Raw genomic sequence first — 20,930 nt, 5'->3', positions numbered from 1 at the left:
AAATAATTCATTTCAGACTCCTTATTTTCACATTTGTAGAAACGACGAAAGTATTTTTTCGAAATACAGTCAAATAAATGTGCATATATCACAATAGAAATTCTATGCACTTTATGAAACAATTTCAATCAGGCTCTTTTAATAGAAACCAATAGTACGAAAAATAAATGAATAAATAAATATCAGAATCGTGATTACAAGAAGACAAAGCTTGAAATCAAGACGATTGTAAGAAACAGAAATTAAATAATAATGAATTGATTCTTTCGATCATCGTGTTTAATTATTGATTATTTTTGGTACAAAACGCAATTTGCAAATTGCTTCGCAGAATATCATAATTAGCACGTCATTTTGCATAGTAATTTTATTTCATAATTTTGTATTATTTTAGTTGACATTTTGTTACAATAAACCAATAAATAAAAGACACTGCACAGTAAGCCTAATCATAAATTTATGTCACCTTTATAGTCCATTGGGAAAAATATTTTCCATAAAACTCCAAAAAGAAACTACACATTGTTACGCATTTTTCTTGCGATTTTGATTTATTTCACGTCTAAACGAACTAAAATAAACAGTTACACACTAATATATTTACTCTTAGCGACTTTATGGTCCTGTAAGGATCAAATTCTTCCCACGACTTCACAATTTCATATTTCGATCACTCATGTGTACCATAAGCGCACCAAATCCGCAGTTTACATACCATGAACCTATTTTCGAGGAATGATTTCAGCTGAGTAAATGATCCGTGGAGACGAATTCGCTTTCGAACGTAGCCCGAAGCAGAAGATCTCGAGACTATAGCGAGAATACAATCATCGAGAGGCACTGTATGACCGTGGAACCGGTTTTCCAAAAAAGGCTCTCATTTAAAATCCTCGAAAGCCCCGAGAAGCTCGTGCACGAAACGTGCTCTCCTCGAAGAAAAGTATTTGGGCGTGACAGACGAGGCTTCTTCTAGCAGTTCTTGGCAGACTCGCGATTTCGTCCCCACAATCCATTTCGTTGTGGAAGCTTTCCAGTGCCACCTACTGCTCCGTTCCCCCTGCCTCTGCCCCCCTCCCCCTGCCGCTGTACCTGCGAGCTGACGTAAAAAGCCACGGAATCCTATAAAGCACGAAAGAGTAGGCGGTAGGACGAAAGCTCTTAGCATGTCGGCGTCTGTTAGAATCTTGCTTCACCGCTGGACGCCAAATGGAGTCCGACAATTTAAGAGGGGGCCCACAATCGGAAGCAACGCAATTATTTCGCCCGATACGCATCCCCTGGGGCGAAAAGCCCTGGACGAAAGTTCAGGAAACTCTAATTCTTCCGGCGTGCCTGATACTACGGCCGATAAGACGCATCGACGCCTTATCGAGATCCCCAATTGAGCTACGACGGTTCCTGCTTCCTGTCCAATCTGGTTTTATCGCGTCCGAGGGTGGTTCTCCGTGTATTCTTGGACAGCTAATTCACTCCTCGACAAATGTACTATTTTATATACTACATTTTTTATTGTCTGTGATTTTGTTTTCTTATTTTCGACAGTGGTTCGATCGAACGTTAAACATTACTTCGAACACTTGATTCACGAAATCCGTCAAAATGACGGGTCACTAATTTTTTATTTTACGATTATTTATATTGTAAAGAATAAATGTCTTATTGTTACTTTTATAAATTAATATAAAACAGCTGTTTCTTGTGCTCCGTATATCTAGTGTTAAGAAAGCTAAATTCAGTGGACACTGTGGTCCACAGAATATTAAATACTTATTGGATAACGTCGAATAAAATTTTATTCGAACACATTTTTATTTAGATATATTTTTATTCGATCGAATATTTATTGCATAGCGTAGTATAAAATTTGATTCGTTAGCCTTTATCTTGTATTATCCGTCATGCGAATAAAATTTTACCCAAATATGACATGGAGTATTATTTAAAGAATAAATTGAGGACGTTGCAATGACCCTGGAAAAATTGTCAATAATTATGAATTTATGAAACAATGTGATTTGTCTATCGTCTTCCTACGATCTCCAACGATTAACAAAGCATCTGGGGTGGTGAAGTTGTCGCCGAATGGACAACCCGAAGTTACTTTCGTCGCAGCAAAACCTGTCAAGGTAAAAACCATAAACATGAAAAAGATGGTTTACCTATCTTCTCCCGACGATCAACGACGAATGAAATATTCAAAGTGATCAAATTGTGTGTATCTCATGGAACACCCTTTAGGTTCGTTCTTCGCAGCGCAGTCTCCCGCGACGAAAACCGTGAACTCGAAAAGAATGGCTCGCCCTATCATCTTTCCGCGATCAACGATGACTGAATTATTTAAGGCGCCGAAGTCGCAGCTGAAGGGACACCCAGTAGCATCGCCGGCCGTCGCGCGAGCTCCTGAATAAAATTCCAGGCTTCATGCAGCGCGGGCGAAGTGTCTCGCATGTAAAATAACCGGCTGCCTCGAATATCGGGAAGAAACAAAAATTACCGCGTCGCCCCGGCCGAGGCGTCTTCTTTGATGTCTGACGAATGCGCGACGCACGGTTCGGAATTAATATTTTCCAGCCCCTCGTACGTAATTTCGAGGTGGAACGCCGGTGAAAGCGGACGAGACATTAAGTCGAAGGGCGGCGAGGAGCGGAATCGAGGGTGGAGAGCAAGCGATAATGGCGGTTACGGGGCGGCGGGCGGGGGTGGGCTGCCTCTGAGATCCCACTTACGAAAACGCGCCACGCAGAGTGACGAGAAGGCATGAAGACGCGAAAACGCCCGATGAATACTTAACGCCCTTTCGGACGTCCCCGAAGAATCGCGCGGCGGAATGCTTTTCATTCGTTTTTCACCGTGGCTCACCGTGGAAAAATAAGATGCAATTTTCCCTCGTTATTGCCGATCTGTCTGCAGGTTCTGGGGAACTATTCCGACACCGCGTTATCGCGCGACATCACGTTTCGCGCGAACTTCCTGGCGGCATATGGCTCGAACACGGGGACACCGAACCCTAAACGCTGGAAAATTCGAAATACTGCGACATGAAACAGTAGACATCGAAGTATTTGCATAAGTAAAACATAAGCGAAATATGGAAATGATATTTCGTTTCTTCGTTTATGCGTCGAATGAAATGACGTTTCCAAGTAGTATTTATCAGGTCTACCGGAAAGTTCTGTCTGTTTTTGAATTGAAATGTAACACAATTTTCATACATTTAATAATATTTATTGTCGAATATACTTTCCATCGTTACTTATGACTTCTTGCCAGCGTGATGGCAACTTGTAAGTGCCATTTTTAAAAAGTGATTTATTTTTAGAGGCGAAGAACTCAACTAGTGCTTGGTTGACATCAGCTTCAGTTTTGAAATTTTTCCTGTGAAAAGTTTTGCAAAGAGAGAAACAAGTGATAATCGGAGGGTGCTAGGTCTGGGGAGTATGGTGGATGTGACAGAATTTCCCAGCCTAGCTCTGCGATTTTCTGACGAGTCGCCGAAGCAGCATGTGGTCTGGCATTATCATCGATAGCCATGTTTTCACGATCGCGTCTCACTTAATAATGACATGTGACATCTTTGTTTCAGTTTATTTGGGAGAGTACATGTGTGTAAATGCAATGATACAGAGAGATAGTCATATATGTCTCAAATCAACGTGTGCATATGGATTGAAACTTGAAGTGACACTATCGGACAGAACTTTCCGATAGACCTAATATTTATGCGGATGTTCCAATGCTTACTATTTTATGTCACAAATATTTCACGTATTACAAATTTATAATACGTGTAATATTAAATTTTCCAAGCGTATTTTACTAATTTTTTACTGTAATTAGTCTCATTCACTTTGCCACCCTGCTGCAAGTTAAATATCAGAAAATAATCTATTGAAACATATTCCTAACGTTGATGGAAGACTTCCAGAAGATTTGTGTTGAAATTCACACAAATTCTTAACATGGCCATCTATCATACAGTATGATATTTATTGTCGAGACACCAATGACGCCTTCAGAATTTTTAAGCGAATAGGGAGCATTCATCTTTTTCCAAACAAAATTCATATCGTACTTAAAAAAGAAAAATTGAATAAAATTTCACGCGTAATTATCTCGCAGATTAATTAATGCAATTTGTATTATTACGTAAACAAGTCAAGTATTCTTTGGAAACAGGTATATAAATCCCTACTAATTAAAAAAATTGATACTAAAAATTCCTATTAAAGTAAAACAGAAAATATTAAATTTGTATTGCAGGAAGATGAATATGTAACATTATATCAATATATAATGCAAACGGATGAATGCAAAGTCTCTGTTCGAATAGCAACTTGCCAAGTCTCTGCGTCGCAACGAACCTAATTCCCGCCGATCGAGTGTCAAGGACAATGCATCGCGCAAGGCAGCCAAATAGCTGGCCGCTGATAGTCGCAGCCGGATCCCTAATCCGCAGCGAGAACCGGCGCGGCACTCCGCGTGGCTGAACGCCTGAAAAATGCGGCTCGCTGCGTGCGTATCCCCGAAGAAAAATCTGAAATTCCAGCGTCGTCTTTGTGGCGCGGTCGAATGCCAAAGCCTCGGGAGCGAAACTCCGACGTCGGTGCTGAAGAGGTGCTCGGGACCACGGGTGGGTGGTTGAATAGCAAGGAAGGCGCCAGGAGAACAACAAACCGCCACGAGACCGCGATGGCTGACGCTCCGCTCTAATGGCACCACTCAAGATGCAATATCGCTGCATGAATATTATATAGCATCCACACGACCACCACCTGCCAGACGCTCGCGTCTTTATAGCCACCTTAGACCGCGCTGTATCGTCGCGTCGGGCCCTTGAAGCCCGCTGTCTGGCTTCGCAGACTCCGGACAACTGAGCGTGCACCAGTGGAGGACAAAAGATTAAGACGAAGAGAAGGACAGAAATTGGTAAAGTGCACTCCGGCTTGCATTCCTTCTTCGAGACGGCGCACTGCGCTGCGATCTCACAAAAACGTTGAGCAAAAGGCAATTCTTCGAGCATGTAGCTGAGAAACCAATCGTAGGACAGTTTAACATTAATGTATATATTTGTTGTAAATATACGATGAACTTTGCGTAAGAGCGACGCCTAATATTTTTGTTTCCAAATCGTATTATGTTACAACAATGGAGGCCAAATTGCGATAGCCATCGAAAGACTTGTTACAACGAAATTCTCAAAGTAAGACGTCAACTATGATATCCAGTCGAAACATTTTACCTGCTTTCATCTGTCTTTTTATGATACTTATATTTAATAATTTTTTAATTTACGATGATTCAATTTGTAAAGGCACATTTATGGGGAATTTATTGAATAAACTCGCTTCGTTGAACATACATTATGATCAAAAATACTGAAAATTTGAATAACTATATACTTCTTGCTTTCATATAGCAACATGAAATAGTTGCTGTTAGTTCTTCGCGAGCCTAGTTACATAAACATAGTTCTAATTAGGCTTACAACCACCGAACCAATTAACACGACTGATTTTTAATTTGTACTCTCGCAATTCCTCGTACCATTAAAAATCTATCTACGATTAATTTTCATTTCGAGTTCCTTTTTCAAGCTTATGTTACGATATAAATCGTACGAACTTTACTCTTGCCATTGTTACAAAACAGTATACATTAGTCGCGATTAGACCTCGGTACATCCTGCGTTAATTTATTAAATACACTATCACAAATAACAAGTTCGAAACACACAGTATTTAGGGCTCGGTAGTTCCAGCGTTAAGAACGTGAAACGCGCTCCCTGTATATCTCGAAAGGGAACGAACCAAATAAAAACCAGTTACACGCTACGCATAATAACTGATATTAAAATGCATCGAGCTAAATTTATGATCGCCGACATACGTGTGCAGCGTCGTGCGTACGGCAGCAAGTCACAGATACGCGCGAACGTTCGCGTGCAGGTGTTTCCGCGTCTGGGAACTCGCACACAGCCGCAGGGGCGGATTCGTTCCCACGTAAGTGCCAGGGACTCCACTTACGCCGGGAAGCTATGATTATTTCAAGGTGCACTCACAAAAATTGGCTGGCCTCGCGAAGCCCCCCCCCCCCATGGAATCGTCGGCTTTTCGGCGTTCCTCCGTGGCGTTTCGCGTTTTCCAAGCGCCGCACCTGAAAGGCCCGCCGGCCCCTTTGACGCCAGATTGCCGGAACTTGGCTTAAAGAGCACGCTTCCTCGTTAATGTTGGATGCCGGGATCAGGGTGAGCCCGGCTTCCCGATACACACGCCCTCCCCGCCGATCCGATCGATCAGCCCTCTAGGATATTCGGCGGGCGCAGGAATCTCGAATGCTTCCCCGGTTTTTCGGCGCACGGCAACGTTTACGCGCGGCGTAGACAAGCGGGATAGGCGAGTCTTCTGATCCTGCCGAATAAATCACCTCTAATCTGGACCATGCTGCTTCGATGAACGCATCGAGACTGCTCTTTGCGGCGGCCCGGCTGTTCTTCGTTTGCGGTTTCAGAGGCGAGCGAATGCACGCGCACGGACAGGTTTACTTTGGTACTAACGTTATTTAGTCCTCGGAAACGGAGATGGTTTCCGATAGCCATTCGTAACTGCGAAATGTTCATCACAGTTCATTACGCTCGGTCATTCGTCTTCATTCATTACTTCGTTCTTGTTCCGTCTCCTGGATCCAATTGCAATATACAGTAAATTCTCTCTAATTGACGCTCAGACTGAGCACAAAAATTGACAATTTGGAAGAGGTGATACGATTGTTCGAGGCTCGCGGCTCGTTTTTTATAGTTGTTGGCAATCGATGACTATAAAAACGAGTCGCGAGGCTCCAACAATCGTATTTCCTTTTTCCAAATTGTCCATTTTTGTGCAAAATGCAAAGACATGAAATAACTCGGAAAATATTCGTTGCACGAAAAGTGTTTCGGATAAAAGGTGCATGGCTTGCAGGGAGACACATAATGCTGTGATCAGTTTTACGTTATTTTGCATTTCTATCGAGATATGAAGGTCACTTCCAATTTTTTGAACGCAATAGTTTGTATTTCTTCCCGAATTATATACCAAATAGGATCTAGAATCCTGATATAGAAGGAGGAAAAATCGTCTCTTTCTACTAAGGAAACTAGTCAACGCGTTCGCTACCAGCGTGATTAGCGTATATGCAGAATATTTCAAAATTATTGTACAAGCGGGAAATGAGGAGTTCCTGAGGTCATTTGAAGCAACTTTTTCCTTAGCGAAAATACAATCCGAGGCTTTGTTTACGAGTTATTAACGAAAAACGGTGACCAATGAGAGGCGAGCCTGCCTAGCGCTATACGGTCGAGCCAATGAGCAGAATTGGGTTTCGACCGCTCGTTGGCTCGGCCGCCTCGCGTCAGCTGATCTCGCCTCTCATTGGTCACCGTTTTTCGTTAATAACTCGTAAACGAAGCCGCGGATTGCATTTTCGTTAAGGAAAAAGTTACTCCAAATGATCTCAGGAACCCCTATAGTCATGTTTATTGTATTTATCGCATCTCCTCTTATAAAATACGATAATAATATCGCCAAAAAAGCTATAAATTCTCTAAATATCACGCTATGCGTTAAATAATTATATCCACAAAAGTTAATTTCATAAAATTTACGTGAAATAGAAAATTGTGATCGTCAAACATGTTTGATGACAGCGAACGCGTCAAGAACGAAGAAGTGCTAACGAAAGTAAGTCTGTGGAAGAAATCATAGTGCATAGGATTAGTTCAGCGAGTAAATTCTCCAGTCGGAAGACGAGTGGGATAGTCAAGTAAGACGAAAGACGGCAAGTGTAAAACATTAACGAGCGGCGAATGCGTAAAGAGACTGTCGCGCGTAGATTGATGAATAAATAGATAGGTGTACGTACAAACACACGGCCGGATGGAAGATGCCCGTGTGTCAACAGCAGCGCAGGGTTTATCGAATTTCCGCGGGAGCTCTCGGAAAACGATATAAATATTCGATTCGGTCTGTCTTTCGGGCAGTATCGTCGACGTCAGTTGGGAAGTACGTTTCCACAGCCGGAAACATTCTCAGACCCGTGCACCGGCTATACGGTTCACCTGTAATATCCCCGGTTCCCCCTTCGCCCCCGCAGCGTATCGTTAATTCTCTTTGAATCGGATTTCACCGGCCCGCGGGAAAGTAATTCAAACTGTCGTTCGCGGACCTTTGCGTTCGCGCAGAACGTTTGATACTTTTGATAGGACTTATTATTGTACCTGAAACTGCCATGCTTATTTATTACTGGAGATGGAAGTGTAATTGCCGGGAAAGACGACCGGGAATAGCCGTAATTGAAGACGCCGGGAAATTGAATTAGCCTTTGACGGCTAAAAATGGAATTCCCTGTACAACCTAATTGAAGCTTAATCGTTCCCCAACGGAGCTGTTTATCCCGATTTGGAACATTATTCCCGCGGCTGATTGATTCGCGATTACAGAAACGATGATTTATTTGGTTTTGTTTAAACGGTCGGCCGCTAAAGGAGGATTATTTACGTTTCCGGAGCATTAACGCGAAGTGGCGAACAGCGAACTTTGTCGGGGTAATTAATCGGCACGTTTCCTAGTCGAAATTTTGTCCGATGAATGGATTTTCATTCCGCCAGTGGAAAAACAATTGCATAATGTATTTGTAATTTTCGAACTGTCTCGAACGTGTGAAATTGCGTTTGGTTGTTCTACCGATACAACGAATTCGATTAGACGATCGAATTTTATCGATATGTATGCTTGTTGTTTTATCCGTTTCTACTTTTATTCGTGATTCTACCAGCGGTAACAATAATAACATCTTTATTGTTCGTTGTAAATCAATTAACGTGATTGGATGCGATATGAACACGAGCGTAAAAATAACGAACGGTGCAGAAGGGTAAATGAGATACAAATTAGTAATTATTCGCAATTAAAAACTCGTTTGTAGAACAATTCGGGAAGAGGGACAAAAGGAGAAATGATTACAAAGGTACTACATTATGTTTTATGAACTGTAATAGCCAATTAAGACAATGCAAATGAAAACGAGGTAAAAAGTAAACGGGTACAAGGCTAAAACTAGACTGCAGATTTCATGCATTTACGACGAAAATGTGTTGAACAAGTAGAAATCAGCGAAACGTTTCAAGAATTTCTATAAATATCTACGTAGCTCCTTTATGTTATAATTAGGCAATTGTAAGTGGAGACAATTTTTATTTCACACAAAAATCCGCAGTCGAGAAACGATTATTCTGAATGTGACATTGTTAATCTCCCAAAAATGACTGCTTAACCCTTTGACTCTGAAGCGCCACTAAAATTGTTGCATCACGTTCCAAGATAATTTTTATATTAACAAAGTTTAGATTTAAAAAATCGTTAAAAGTATAACTGTTGTTACGAGTCATCACAAGGCTCAATTTCATATGCATAAAATGCACTTTGTCATACAAAACGGAAATACTATAAGTTAGAAAAATTGATTTAGATTTACAGTAAAAATGGCTTCGAGTGCAAAGGGTTAATACTAAATTCACGGAATCCGTCAAAATGATGGGTCACGAATTTTTTAGTTCACGATTATTCGTATCGTAAAGATACATTTTTGAGTTATTTGTTCAATTTATATGTTACTTACGGCAAATGTTACAATTAAACTTGTTCAAGATCAGGATAAATGTCTTATCCTTACTTTTATAAACTATCATAAAACAGCTGTTTTTTGTGCCCGTAAATCTAGTGTTAAAGGATCAATAACATTGTACGCCTTGGAGATCATGTCGCCGAAAATGATCAAACAGAAGAACGATCGAAAGAATGACGACAAAATATTAACACTAAACCTACCGTGGTCAAAGCGACCGCTTTCTTATTTTGCAATTCTGCAAAGTTCCGAGACTCTTTCGTGGAAAACGCTTGAATAAGTTATATTATTGCAGTAGGTTTTATAATAAAAACTTTACAAATTCGAAATAAATTCAGTCCTCTCACTTTTGTGAAGCAGTCCACGCCAGTTAGTATTACTGCTTGGTTTAGTGTTAAAATTCGCCAACACCCAGCGAAATACGACATTTTCTAAAAATTCGCACGCACAAACAATTTCGCCCGCGTTTTCGACTTACACTCGCGTCCGCGCGATCTGATACAGCGAGATCCCGCGAATCGTCAGATTACGTGGAAAATAATCTGGCATGCTCGAAAACGTTCAGTTTCATCAGCGAGCCCTTGGCAGTAACAAACGAACTTCATCGGAGGCCGCGAAAGCGGAAAAATCTCTCGGAAAACAGTTCAGCGGAAGACACGGATAGTCCCGCGGGCATTCCGCAGTGAAAATTCAACGCACCGAAATTACACGCATAAATCCGTCCGCGCCTGCGTTTTTACACCGAATCCTGTCACAGGGTCGGCGCCGGGGTCCGCGTGGAATTTTTCATAATTCCAGAAACGCGGGGGCGGCGAGCGAGGGTGGAATTTTTTTTATAATTCACGAGCACCCCGGGTTTATGCAGGTTAGTCTCACGGGTCCCTTCTCGCCTCATTAACTGTGAATCAGTAGAACGTAATACGGCCCCTGGAAAAAAAAGGAAAGGCGACCCCCGGGGTGGCTGATGGAGAAAGGAAACGGGAGAAATGTTCAAGGGATGATCGCAGGGAGGGCGGGAGAAAGAGAGAATAGCGCGGTGCAGGAAAGGCAGAGAAAATTTCGGGACACGAAGTTATCAGGTGGGGTCGCGGAAGGGGTAATAGTCTGTAAAGGTCGGGGGGGGGCGGAGGGAGGAGGCGCGGAGATTGTAAAATCAATGAGGTTCTTTCACGCGCGCCGCGTGACTCCGTTCATCCGACGTTTTCTGTTTTTCGCGGAGCCGGGATCGCCTCCCACGGATCGGCTGCTTTCTCGTCGATCGACCTTAAAACACGACAAATTTTTCTTAGCCCTGTCAAGGCAAATGGTTCACGCCTACGGGTGCCATTCTGGCGCCGTGCTGCGCGAGTAGTCGGCACTGGCTGCACGCTGTTTTCTTGAACAGCCAGATGGTCTCGACTTCTCTTGGCTGCTGTGACTAGATCAGTTCGATCTTGTGTTATCAGACACATACATTACCGAGATCTGATTCGATGTGCTTGGTAGAGCTGGGAAAAATAAATAAAATTTAAGATGAGGATAGCTACCGCTTTTATTAGGCAATTATTTTTGTGTTTCTGTATGAACTTTGTTCTTCTGATTTGTTTGCAATTTGTCTTCGCGTTTGAAGTTTGAAAGTTACATTAACAGTTTCTTTAGAAAACGTAATAAAAGTATTATCTGTAGTGAATTATCGTTTTCTGCATTTGATAATGCTTATTGTTATCATTATTTTCTTTTTTTGTGAAATTGACTATTATGGACAGTTGTTTCTTGAAATTTAGAATCGCATTTTTAAAGTAATATTTAAAATTCCGAAGAATTAAATGAACGTTGTTACTAATTTCTAAACTGGGAGTGGATAAAATATTGTAAAAAATACTGTAGTGTTTCTCCAGTTTTGACTAAAGCTCAGCTTTGACTATTTTGGAATATCCTTTCATTGTTGCAATAATCTTCAAAATTAGGCACAATTGAATAAATGTAACTATAAATTTCAAAACTGAAGTAGAGAAAATACTACAATTAATATTGTGGTGTTTTCCACACTTTGGCAGAGCCTGATATCATTTCTTTAGCGAAACCTTCACTTTTCCTGACTGTAGCAAAATTACCAAAAGACTACTACTAAATACTACTCAATAACAAAAATACAAAAATACAAAAATACAAAAACACAAAAATACAAAAATGCAAAAATGACAGAAATAGTGCAAGTAAGGCATTAGTCATAGTTCTCTGTGATAACAATCATGGAATAGAAGAATGACAACAAAACCGGCACGTTAGCATCGTAAATCCGTCCCATTCTCGTGGGTGCCTAATGAAGCTAGAAAACACTTGGACTAGAAGAAGTTGCATCGCAATTTCAAGCAACCGCGCCGACACTCATAGTTCTCTTGCGCTCGAGATGCGGAAGTTTTCGCATTTTCGTCGAGCCTCTTGTTTTGTGAACCTTCCATTCTCTTCCTCGCATCCGTTGTCTTCGGCGAAGAATTTTTTCGGAGCAGCGATTCGGGGTAATGGTTCGGCTAGAATAAATTTATTGCTGGCTGCCGGAGAGCTTTATGATCTGTTCTTGCGGGAATTTTCGAGGCTATTCCCTTGTAGACCCGTGCTCGGCACTTCGAATTAGTTCGAACTATTCCATTTATTTGGGACGACTGCGCGACGCATTTCTCTGTTGGCATTGTTCTAAGTTTTTGCTTGCGGTCGTTAGACGGAATTTAAATGGATGATATTTATGTGGATGGCGAAGCGCGGGAAAAATAATTATAGAGACTTCGGTAATTGTAAGAAACCCAATAATTTCGACCATCTGCGGTAGAAGCAGAGGTTTAATTGGGAATTCATGTTACAATCGGGCAAGACTTGTCCAAAGTAATTTTTGGACCAATTTGCAAATTAATTATCTCATTTTAGTACGAAATAAAACAACGGAGTTTGAATATATCAATGAATTTAATATAAAACGTGTGTGTTGCTCATACAAATTATAGCATAGAAAAATTTTGAGTAAAAATTGGCCAACTTTGACTGACAATAACTCCGCGAAAAATCATCATGAGTTGATAAACTTTCTTTTAAATTAAAGCTTGAAACATCTACTTTAAGATAGTGTTCCTAGATTTTACGTTTGATGTTCCGCCACCATCATAACCCTATAAATATGAGGCCATGTTTGTCATATTGAAAATTGTCAAGTTTGACGAAATGCACGGAATTTGCAAAATTTTTTTCGAAAACGCTGTTTATAGTCGAATAAAGCTTGATCCTTTCCCTTTAATTTAAAAAAAAAGGAACGTGGTAGCGATTTTTTTTCGCGAAATTACGGCACTTTAAAGTAACCCTTAACAATGAACTGTGGACATTCCAACACTCTTTTCAAATTTCGCGCACAATACATACACATTGTGCCGATTATTTTCGAATACATTTTTCTAAAATTCTCATCTTATTCTGTTCGACGCACTGTAAATACGAGCAGCTGTTCAATGCATTGACACGTAGAAAATTGCGAAAGTATATTTAAACGCGACGACATCGAACGCACGATCGTACTGTTATTTTCTATTTCGAGAAGTAACAATTTTCGAACTGTCTCTTTTGATTTGAGGTACGATCTCGTGCCAGAGGGCATGTAAAATCTTATTTCATGGGAAATGGAAACCCCGCAAACAGTCTTCCAGACGACAGACATCTCTTTAATCATGGGAACCAAGAGGCCCGATCGATCAGTTCAACAGAATCGTTTATTTTCTAGCACGACGTAAAGAGTAATTAAGAAGTTCTGATCGTTTCAATTCAGTCAGAGACTTCTTCTCTGATTGATCAGCGCTTTAATTGTTCCCGGTACTCTTTGTTTCTTCATTGTTTCACCATTCTTCATTCTTCACCGTTCCAGTTTCCTGTCACATTGTTTCGTTGCGTTGTTTCTATGAGAGAATCAACAGTAACTAACAAGTTATCCAGCCTAGTAATTAAAATACTGCACTGCCGAATGCTCCATGAAACGTGATATCTGGTAATGCACGAAAGGAATTTTTAAAATTTTAAAGTGCATAGGTTGCTTCGAAAAATGCATGCATTAAATAACGATTTAATTTCTTTTTGTCGATGGAACAAACTGTAATTGTTCAAACGAGTGGTGTTCGAGAAAATAATTATATTATAATTATATTATATATATATATAAAATCGTACATTTGTTGATGTTTTAGAATATTTAATAATAATAATAATATAATTATTATATAATATAATATAATTATAATATAATTATTTTCTCGAACACCACTCGTTTGAACAATCGATAAATAATAATAATAATATAATTATTATATAATATAATAATAATATAATTATTATATAATATAATATAATTATAATTATTATTATTATTAAATATTCTAAAACATCAACAAATGTACGATTTTTTATACAGTTGAATTCTAATAATTTGTCGTGAACAATTTATGTCGATGCAACGTCAATTTATTACATCAAAATAATCGACGTATAAATTTAATTTCTTACATCAAAATAATCGATGTATAAATTTAATTTCTTACGGAATATTTTCGCACTAATCCTTTGAAGTCGAAAAAAAGAACATAGTTATTTTTCTATACTATTTTTCTTACACTTAATATCAAGACATTGAATTAATCTCCACACCTAAAATATAAATCATAAAATATTTAATTCACACAGACGAGAACGATGGTGTTTGCATGAATTGTACGACATCGTCGTGCGATTCCTTTAATCGGGACAGATTTTTCGAGCAGAAATTAAAAATTTCCCGCTCTCTTTTTTTTCTCGTTAGATACATTTCCGCGGCAAGTTTTTCATGTTTGATTCTCGTTAAACAGACCGCGAGCGCGGCCTGCGGGACTGTTGTAAATTTTCGCCGGCCTTCTAATTCAGCCGACAAACATTCGAAGAACGGTCAGCAAACAACGAAAACCGATCAGGCTATGTATTGCTGTTGGATCCGCCATTACGCGGAATCGATTCGTTCGATATTAGCCGCGCTTTGAAACCGCTCGGCGCGCCGGCTCTCGGCGTCGTCGTCGTCGCCGTCGTAACACATTTACATTCGCCGGCGGACGGTGAAGGGCCGCGATACGCGATATTCATATTTATTTATGAGGAATGTACACGGCCCTATTGATTTTTCGACGTTAACGCCGTCGGCTCGTTATTCGAACGGCCGCCGCCACCCTTTCACCGTTTCACCCTTTCATGCCGTTCCACCGGGCAACGAACAAAGCCGGCGCGCCCGGCAGAAGTCCAAAACGGCGATGATCGATTTCATACCGGCCGACACGATTCAAATACGTAATTAGCAGCCGCGGATTTCGCCCGGGCACTATTACAACGCGGAAAACCGCGTCGAAAATTTCGAGACCGACACGGCCGCACGGAAAAACCGAAGGGGCTTTTGCTTCGCGGTCTGATCCCGCGATCATGCGACTAACGAAGGGGATCGTGACATTTCGGTACCGCGATCGATACTGCGCGAACTGGGCTAGCGATTTGATTCGATTGAAAGACATTTTCATTTGTTCGTTCAACAAGGCGAACGCATCGTTGGACGCGAATCGTTTTGGAACAAATTTAATCGATACCGAAAATAGGTGTAATTCAGTAAATAATGTAGTAATAATATAAATAATATATAATAATAAGTAATATAATATATAGTAATAATATAATAATAAATAATTCAGTAAATAATATAGTAATAATATAGTAATGTAATATAGGTCTAATTCAGTAAAAATTGCGACAATTTTTGCACCCTCACTTGTGGCAATCATATTTTTTATATTATAAAAATTCTCATATTTTTTCGAAGAAACAGTTTCAATGAATATCTCTATTTTGATTGTTGCGAATGGATTCAAATGTTATGCACGTAAATAATGTATATGCACGACGCATCCACTTTGTGGATGTGTTTATAAACCTACGATAAATATGTTGCACTCGTTTTGCATTAATAACAATTTATTATTATCTTAACTGCTCAGATAAAAACCTTATAAAATTTTCGATTTTAATCGTAGATATCTTAATTATAGAAAACTACGTTATTTAGATCAAATATTTCTTGGATACATTAAATATTATTTACCCAAATAAACAGTATAGGAATGAATTTGTGGATGCGTTTATAATCCTTCAACAAATATGATGCACTAATAAGAATTTTGCATTAATAACAATTTATTATCATCTTAACTGCTCAGATAAAAACCTTATAAAATTTCCGATTTTAATCGTAGATATCTTAATTATAGAAAACTACGTTATTTAGATCAAATATTTCTTGGATACATTAAATATTATTTACCAAAGTGATCGGTAAAAGAATGAAATAAATTAACCCCTACTTATTCTGTATTTTCTTGTACACTAATTATTAAAAAGAAATCTGAAAAGATCCTGGATTTCATGAAACTGTGCGAACATTAATATGAAACTATATTAAAAAAAAAAATGTTCTAACGGCAGTATAAAGCGGGAACTTTCTACGTAATAATTAATTATCAGAGCTCAATTAATAGGTTATTATTATCGAGCACAGACTGACACTCTTCCTATATATACTTTCAGTTATTTCTACGCCAGCCTGCACCTACGTGAGGTACAGCAGCTTAGAGGATGTCAGGCCATCGGAGTTAGGATTCCCTCAGCTAGACTTCACCTCCACGGTGGTATCGAAAATAAGGTAAGAGTTGATTGTCCTGAATGTGCATCTATTATTAATCGTCAACCCTTTTGTGGCTGCGACGACACTCGATTATTGGCGTTAAATTAACCTTTACGATGCTTCGAACTTATATATACACGCGCCCCCTTGGAATAGTGACAATGTTTACCTAGTTCGCGTGCCAGAAGAATTCTTTTCAAAGGGGAGAATACTTTGCCGATGAATTTCGCTGACGGATATAATCGTTCAGAAATACCGCGACTGTACAGATTAGTGGAACTTCAGCGAGCTCCCATTCGCATTGATCGCATTAAGCGCGTCAAGTGCCGAATACAAACTCAATTAGGAACTGGAAAGTTAAAATTTACCATAGTTTTGCATTCGAAGAATCCTAGTAACACTCGGTTTGCTCAATGTATTGCAATGAAAATAAATTTCAAAGGCTAGTTAAAAATTAGTATCAAAGTTAGTATTCTTGTGGAAAAAGAACGCAATGAAAATATTGTGGATGCTTGTTATTTTGTGCACGCCATAAATGCATAAATTAAATCTGCAATGAAAGCATTAAATAGGTAATCGATAAAAATAGTGTCTCTTAATCGATGGTAAAAATGATACAATGAAGATGACAGTGTTTTTAAAAAGAAATATGCATGGTGGATATATTATAATATATCATAATATAATATAATATAATATAATATAATATAATATAATATAATATAATATAATATAATATGATATAATATGATATGATATAATATGATATAATATGATATGATATAATATGATATAATATGATATAATATAATATAATATGATATAATATAATATAATATAATATAATATAATATATTATTATAACATAACATATATTACATATATTATAATATAATATATTTTAATATTTATTAGATACATGAAAATATATATTGATACCTAAGAAATATTTAACTTTCTCGAGAACGACGTTTACTACAAAAACGCAACCTTATTCCACATTTTCAATTTATGTTTCTCGTATCTTATCTGTTTCCGTATGCAACAGACATAAAACTGGAACGCAGGCGACAGAAAACGACTGTTCGGAAACATCGTTGCAATGCGTGGATGTTGCACATGAATTACAGAAACAATTTCTAGAATTTTTATTCCTCGAAACGGGGAAAAGAAATTATTATTAGCCCGGCTATCCGCTGGACGAAACAGCGGTCAGCGGACGGATACCACAGATACGTTTAATTAAATGTAAATTAAAAGAGAGCACTCGGAGCATGAGACATTTAATTAGAAACTAGGGAGCTGAACTCGAGGGTAGCCAGGCGAATACGAAATTTCTGTCACACGGTGTTCATGGTATTCGTGTATTTACGACTTTTCGGTTCATTAATAAGGAGTTTCATTAAGAAGTAGAGGTGCGAGGAGCTGCGAGGTTATTTTTTTGTCGTAGTCGAACGCTTAGCAACGAAAGAAATAGTTTTTACAGAAGTTTTTATTATTATTATTATATTATATCCCTATTATTATTATTATATTGTATTCCTATTTTAGTTTAATGAATTTCTAAACGATATTTTTATACAGACAAATTCGATAATCAATGGGAACAGACTGATGCAATTATTACACGGTTGTGAAACTTAAATTGAGTGAACTTTGTTTTGCTGTAGAGACAATTTTTTAGGCCACTATACACTCTGTCGAAGCTATTAAAATTCATAAACGATGTATGAATTTTGAGTGACAGCATTGTTTTACGTTATTCGTTGCGTCAATCATGAATGAATGGTCCTTCGATCGCACGTCATTAATTTTTCAGAATGTGCTCAATGAACTGAGGAAGATAAAGTGTCGCATAGAATCGTTTGGAAACCGATTTCAACGAAATAAAAGTCGAAAACGAGTTCAGATAATCTTCAAATATTAATTAAATGGACGTGTCAACGTTATTTCTGCAGTATCATTGCAATTTACAATTTTTAAAATACAAATGACTCGGATATGATTGAGTTGCACTACTAGTTTCGTTTGGTTCTGTTTGGTTCGCCGACGAATTTGACAAATTTCAAAGATAATTTTCAGACGTTTCAAATTAAAGTAAGGTCTGACCTTAATCAGAAAAGGTATTTCTAACCGTTGCATCCAATCTGGACGCCCCGAAATTCATAAATGCTCCACGCAGTTCCCGAACACATACAAAATCCCGACGAGCCAACATTCTCCAATCTCGCCGAATTCTTCCAAAACGATTCACTAAACCTAAATCAGTCAAATTCTCGCCGGTCGCTGCGTGTGTACGCCAAACAAAGCGTAACAAACCAACAGAAACTTTTCCAAAAATTTACAAACCATCCACGGAGTTCCAAAACACTGACAAACTCCCGACCGATAAACTCGAATCCCGCGAAAATACGAAACAATTCGGCCAGCTGTTCTCTGCTCGCATTCGCGGGATTCGAGTACGTAGGTTTCGCAGCGAGCTCGCAGAACCATAAAAATTCCGAGGAGCAGTAGACGGCGGGCGTCGTGGATCCGACAGAACGGTGGACAGGGATTAAACGGCCAGCAGTAGTTTAACACGATAATTAATTCGAAATCAGCAGTACGGCTCGCGGATTAACAGGCGGCAGCGTCGCTCCTAGTTGTCTTGCTCCAGTTTACCCGGGCCGTGGCCCCCGCCGCGCCCCCCTCCTCGGCCATGTAGTTGCCACAGATAAACGCGAATACTTCATAAGCCCGTAATCCTGAAACAAAACGCCCGCCAAGAACAAAGGGACCCGGCCGCTCCTCCCTCGCCCCTCTGCCAGCCCTCTCCCACCGTTTCCACTTTACGGCTCGCGCGCCCCACCGCGACCAACCCTCTCGATCCGTCGGTAACAACCGTCGAGGAACCTGTGGTGTCTTTCTCCTCATTCTTCTTTCTCTCTCTCTCTCTGTCTCTCACTCTCTCTTTCGTTCTCTCGCTATTCCACTCTTTCTGCGCCTCTCTCTTGAGCAAAGTCTCTCGACCGAGTCGTTCAAGCACTCGGTTTATTAAAAGTCACTTCACGCTGCCACCGAAACCAGCTGCCAACTTTGGCTCCGTCTTTTGTTTGGGCCCCGGTGAATGGACCTGATGGGTTAACGCTTCACCCACACCGGCCCCGGGAAACGAGTTCGATCTGTTGGATGGTTACTCGCGACCTGGGAACTCGGGAACCGGGCTGTCTCGGGATTGAGTCATTGTTAACCTTGCGTTGCCGGGGCAGAATAGGATGATTAGATACGCTGCCAGGCCGAAGTCGAAGAATAGGGCTCTTCCTGGAACGGTGATTCGCTGAAGCCGTCAAATAGGTATGTCCGATGCGCCGTGGGCTACGTGTGCGCCAATCGGAGATTCTTGTGGATGTTGTTGATTTCGGTTTCGGCTGAATGCTGCGTGGATTACGATGTGACGCGGTGTTTTGTTGTAAAAGAGATTGTTAACGGGGAATCGTTCGTTGGAGCGTCGACGACGGAAGATTTCGTCCGTCAGCGTGGGATCATGATTTTCTATGGGATCGATAGCAATCGTTTGTTATTTTATTCCGCAGTTATTGCGATCGCGTGTTCTGAGAATAAATTTAGCGGAATTTTGTTCAAGAAATTTTGTTTAATGCGAGTGGAACATGATTGACTTGTGCTACTTGATCGGTAGAACGTTCGGTTTCTTCAATGACGATTCTTCACGTCGATATAAATATTCAAAGTGCAACGAATTTGTTGGGAAAACTTTAGAACGTTCTTAAGAATATAAATACCAAATGATTAAAAAATGAGTAACTTTATATATTTTATATATTTAATCATTGCTGTTGGTACTAGAAAATTGTTGAGCTGCTTTTTATTAAGGAAGCAATGATCGCTGTTAGTAAAGTAACTAAATCACATGGTTTCATTCAATCGAGGAAATTATTTTATTACGCGGTCATTTAGCACTAGATTTACGGAGCACAAAAAACAGCTGTTTTATATTATAAAAGTAATAATAATACATTTATTCTGATCTTTAACAAGTCTTATTGTAACATTTGTCGTAAGTAACATACATGTTACTTATTATATAATGTTTACTCAATTTATAAATTGAATAAATAACTCGTAAATGTATCTTCACGATACGAATAATCGTGAATGAAAAAATTAGTGATCCGTCATTTTGACAGGTATATTCCAATGAGTTCCTTTGTAACATTGATCGTACAGAAAACGTGTTGTTTTAATGGCATCGAATATGGGAGTTCCTTCGGCACGCGCGTCATAATTTTAATATTCTCTTGTTATTTCTCGCACCAATCGCTTCTCATTTATCGAGGTACGTAAAAAAGCTTTAATAGATGAACACAGCATAACGAACGGTCAGTGTGTAAATATGTAGAGTATTACGCTATACGGCAGTACTACCTTCTGCACGAGAAAAAAAGAGAGTCAGTCGTATCGCTATTTCCTCTGTGTGAAATCCTCCAGTATTTACAATGTAGATTTGCTTTGCACGTCAGCAAAAAAGGGAAAAAAGAAAAACAACAAACATCGCACCGTTAAAAAGTCGTGAAAA

The 20,930-nt window shown here is 39.4% G+C and overlaps 1 protein-coding gene across 1 annotated transcript in view; it reads left to right on the top strand.

Annotated features, from left to right (window-relative positions):
- LOC117226179 (uncharacterized) overlaps positions 1-20,930 on the top strand; it is a 320,981-nt gene that overhangs the window by 120,662 nt on the left and 179,389 nt on the right. The window contains exon 3 of the mRNA XM_076525093.1: positions 16,261-16,375. Coding sequence (XP_076381208.1) covers positions 16,261-16,375 — 115 coding nt within the window. The remainder of the gene's footprint in view (positions 1-16,260; positions 16,376-20,930) is intronic.

Source organism: Megalopta genalis, chromosome 11, assembly GCF_051020955.1.
Source record: "Megalopta genalis isolate 19385.01 chromosome 11, iyMegGena1_principal, whole genome shotgun sequence".
In the NCBI taxonomy this organism is placed as follows: domain Eukaryota; kingdom Metazoa; phylum Arthropoda; class Insecta; order Hymenoptera; family Halictidae; genus Megalopta; species Megalopta genalis.
The sequence above is the reverse complement of the archived record's forward strand: the minus strand, read 5'-3'. Positions and strand labels throughout refer to the sequence as shown.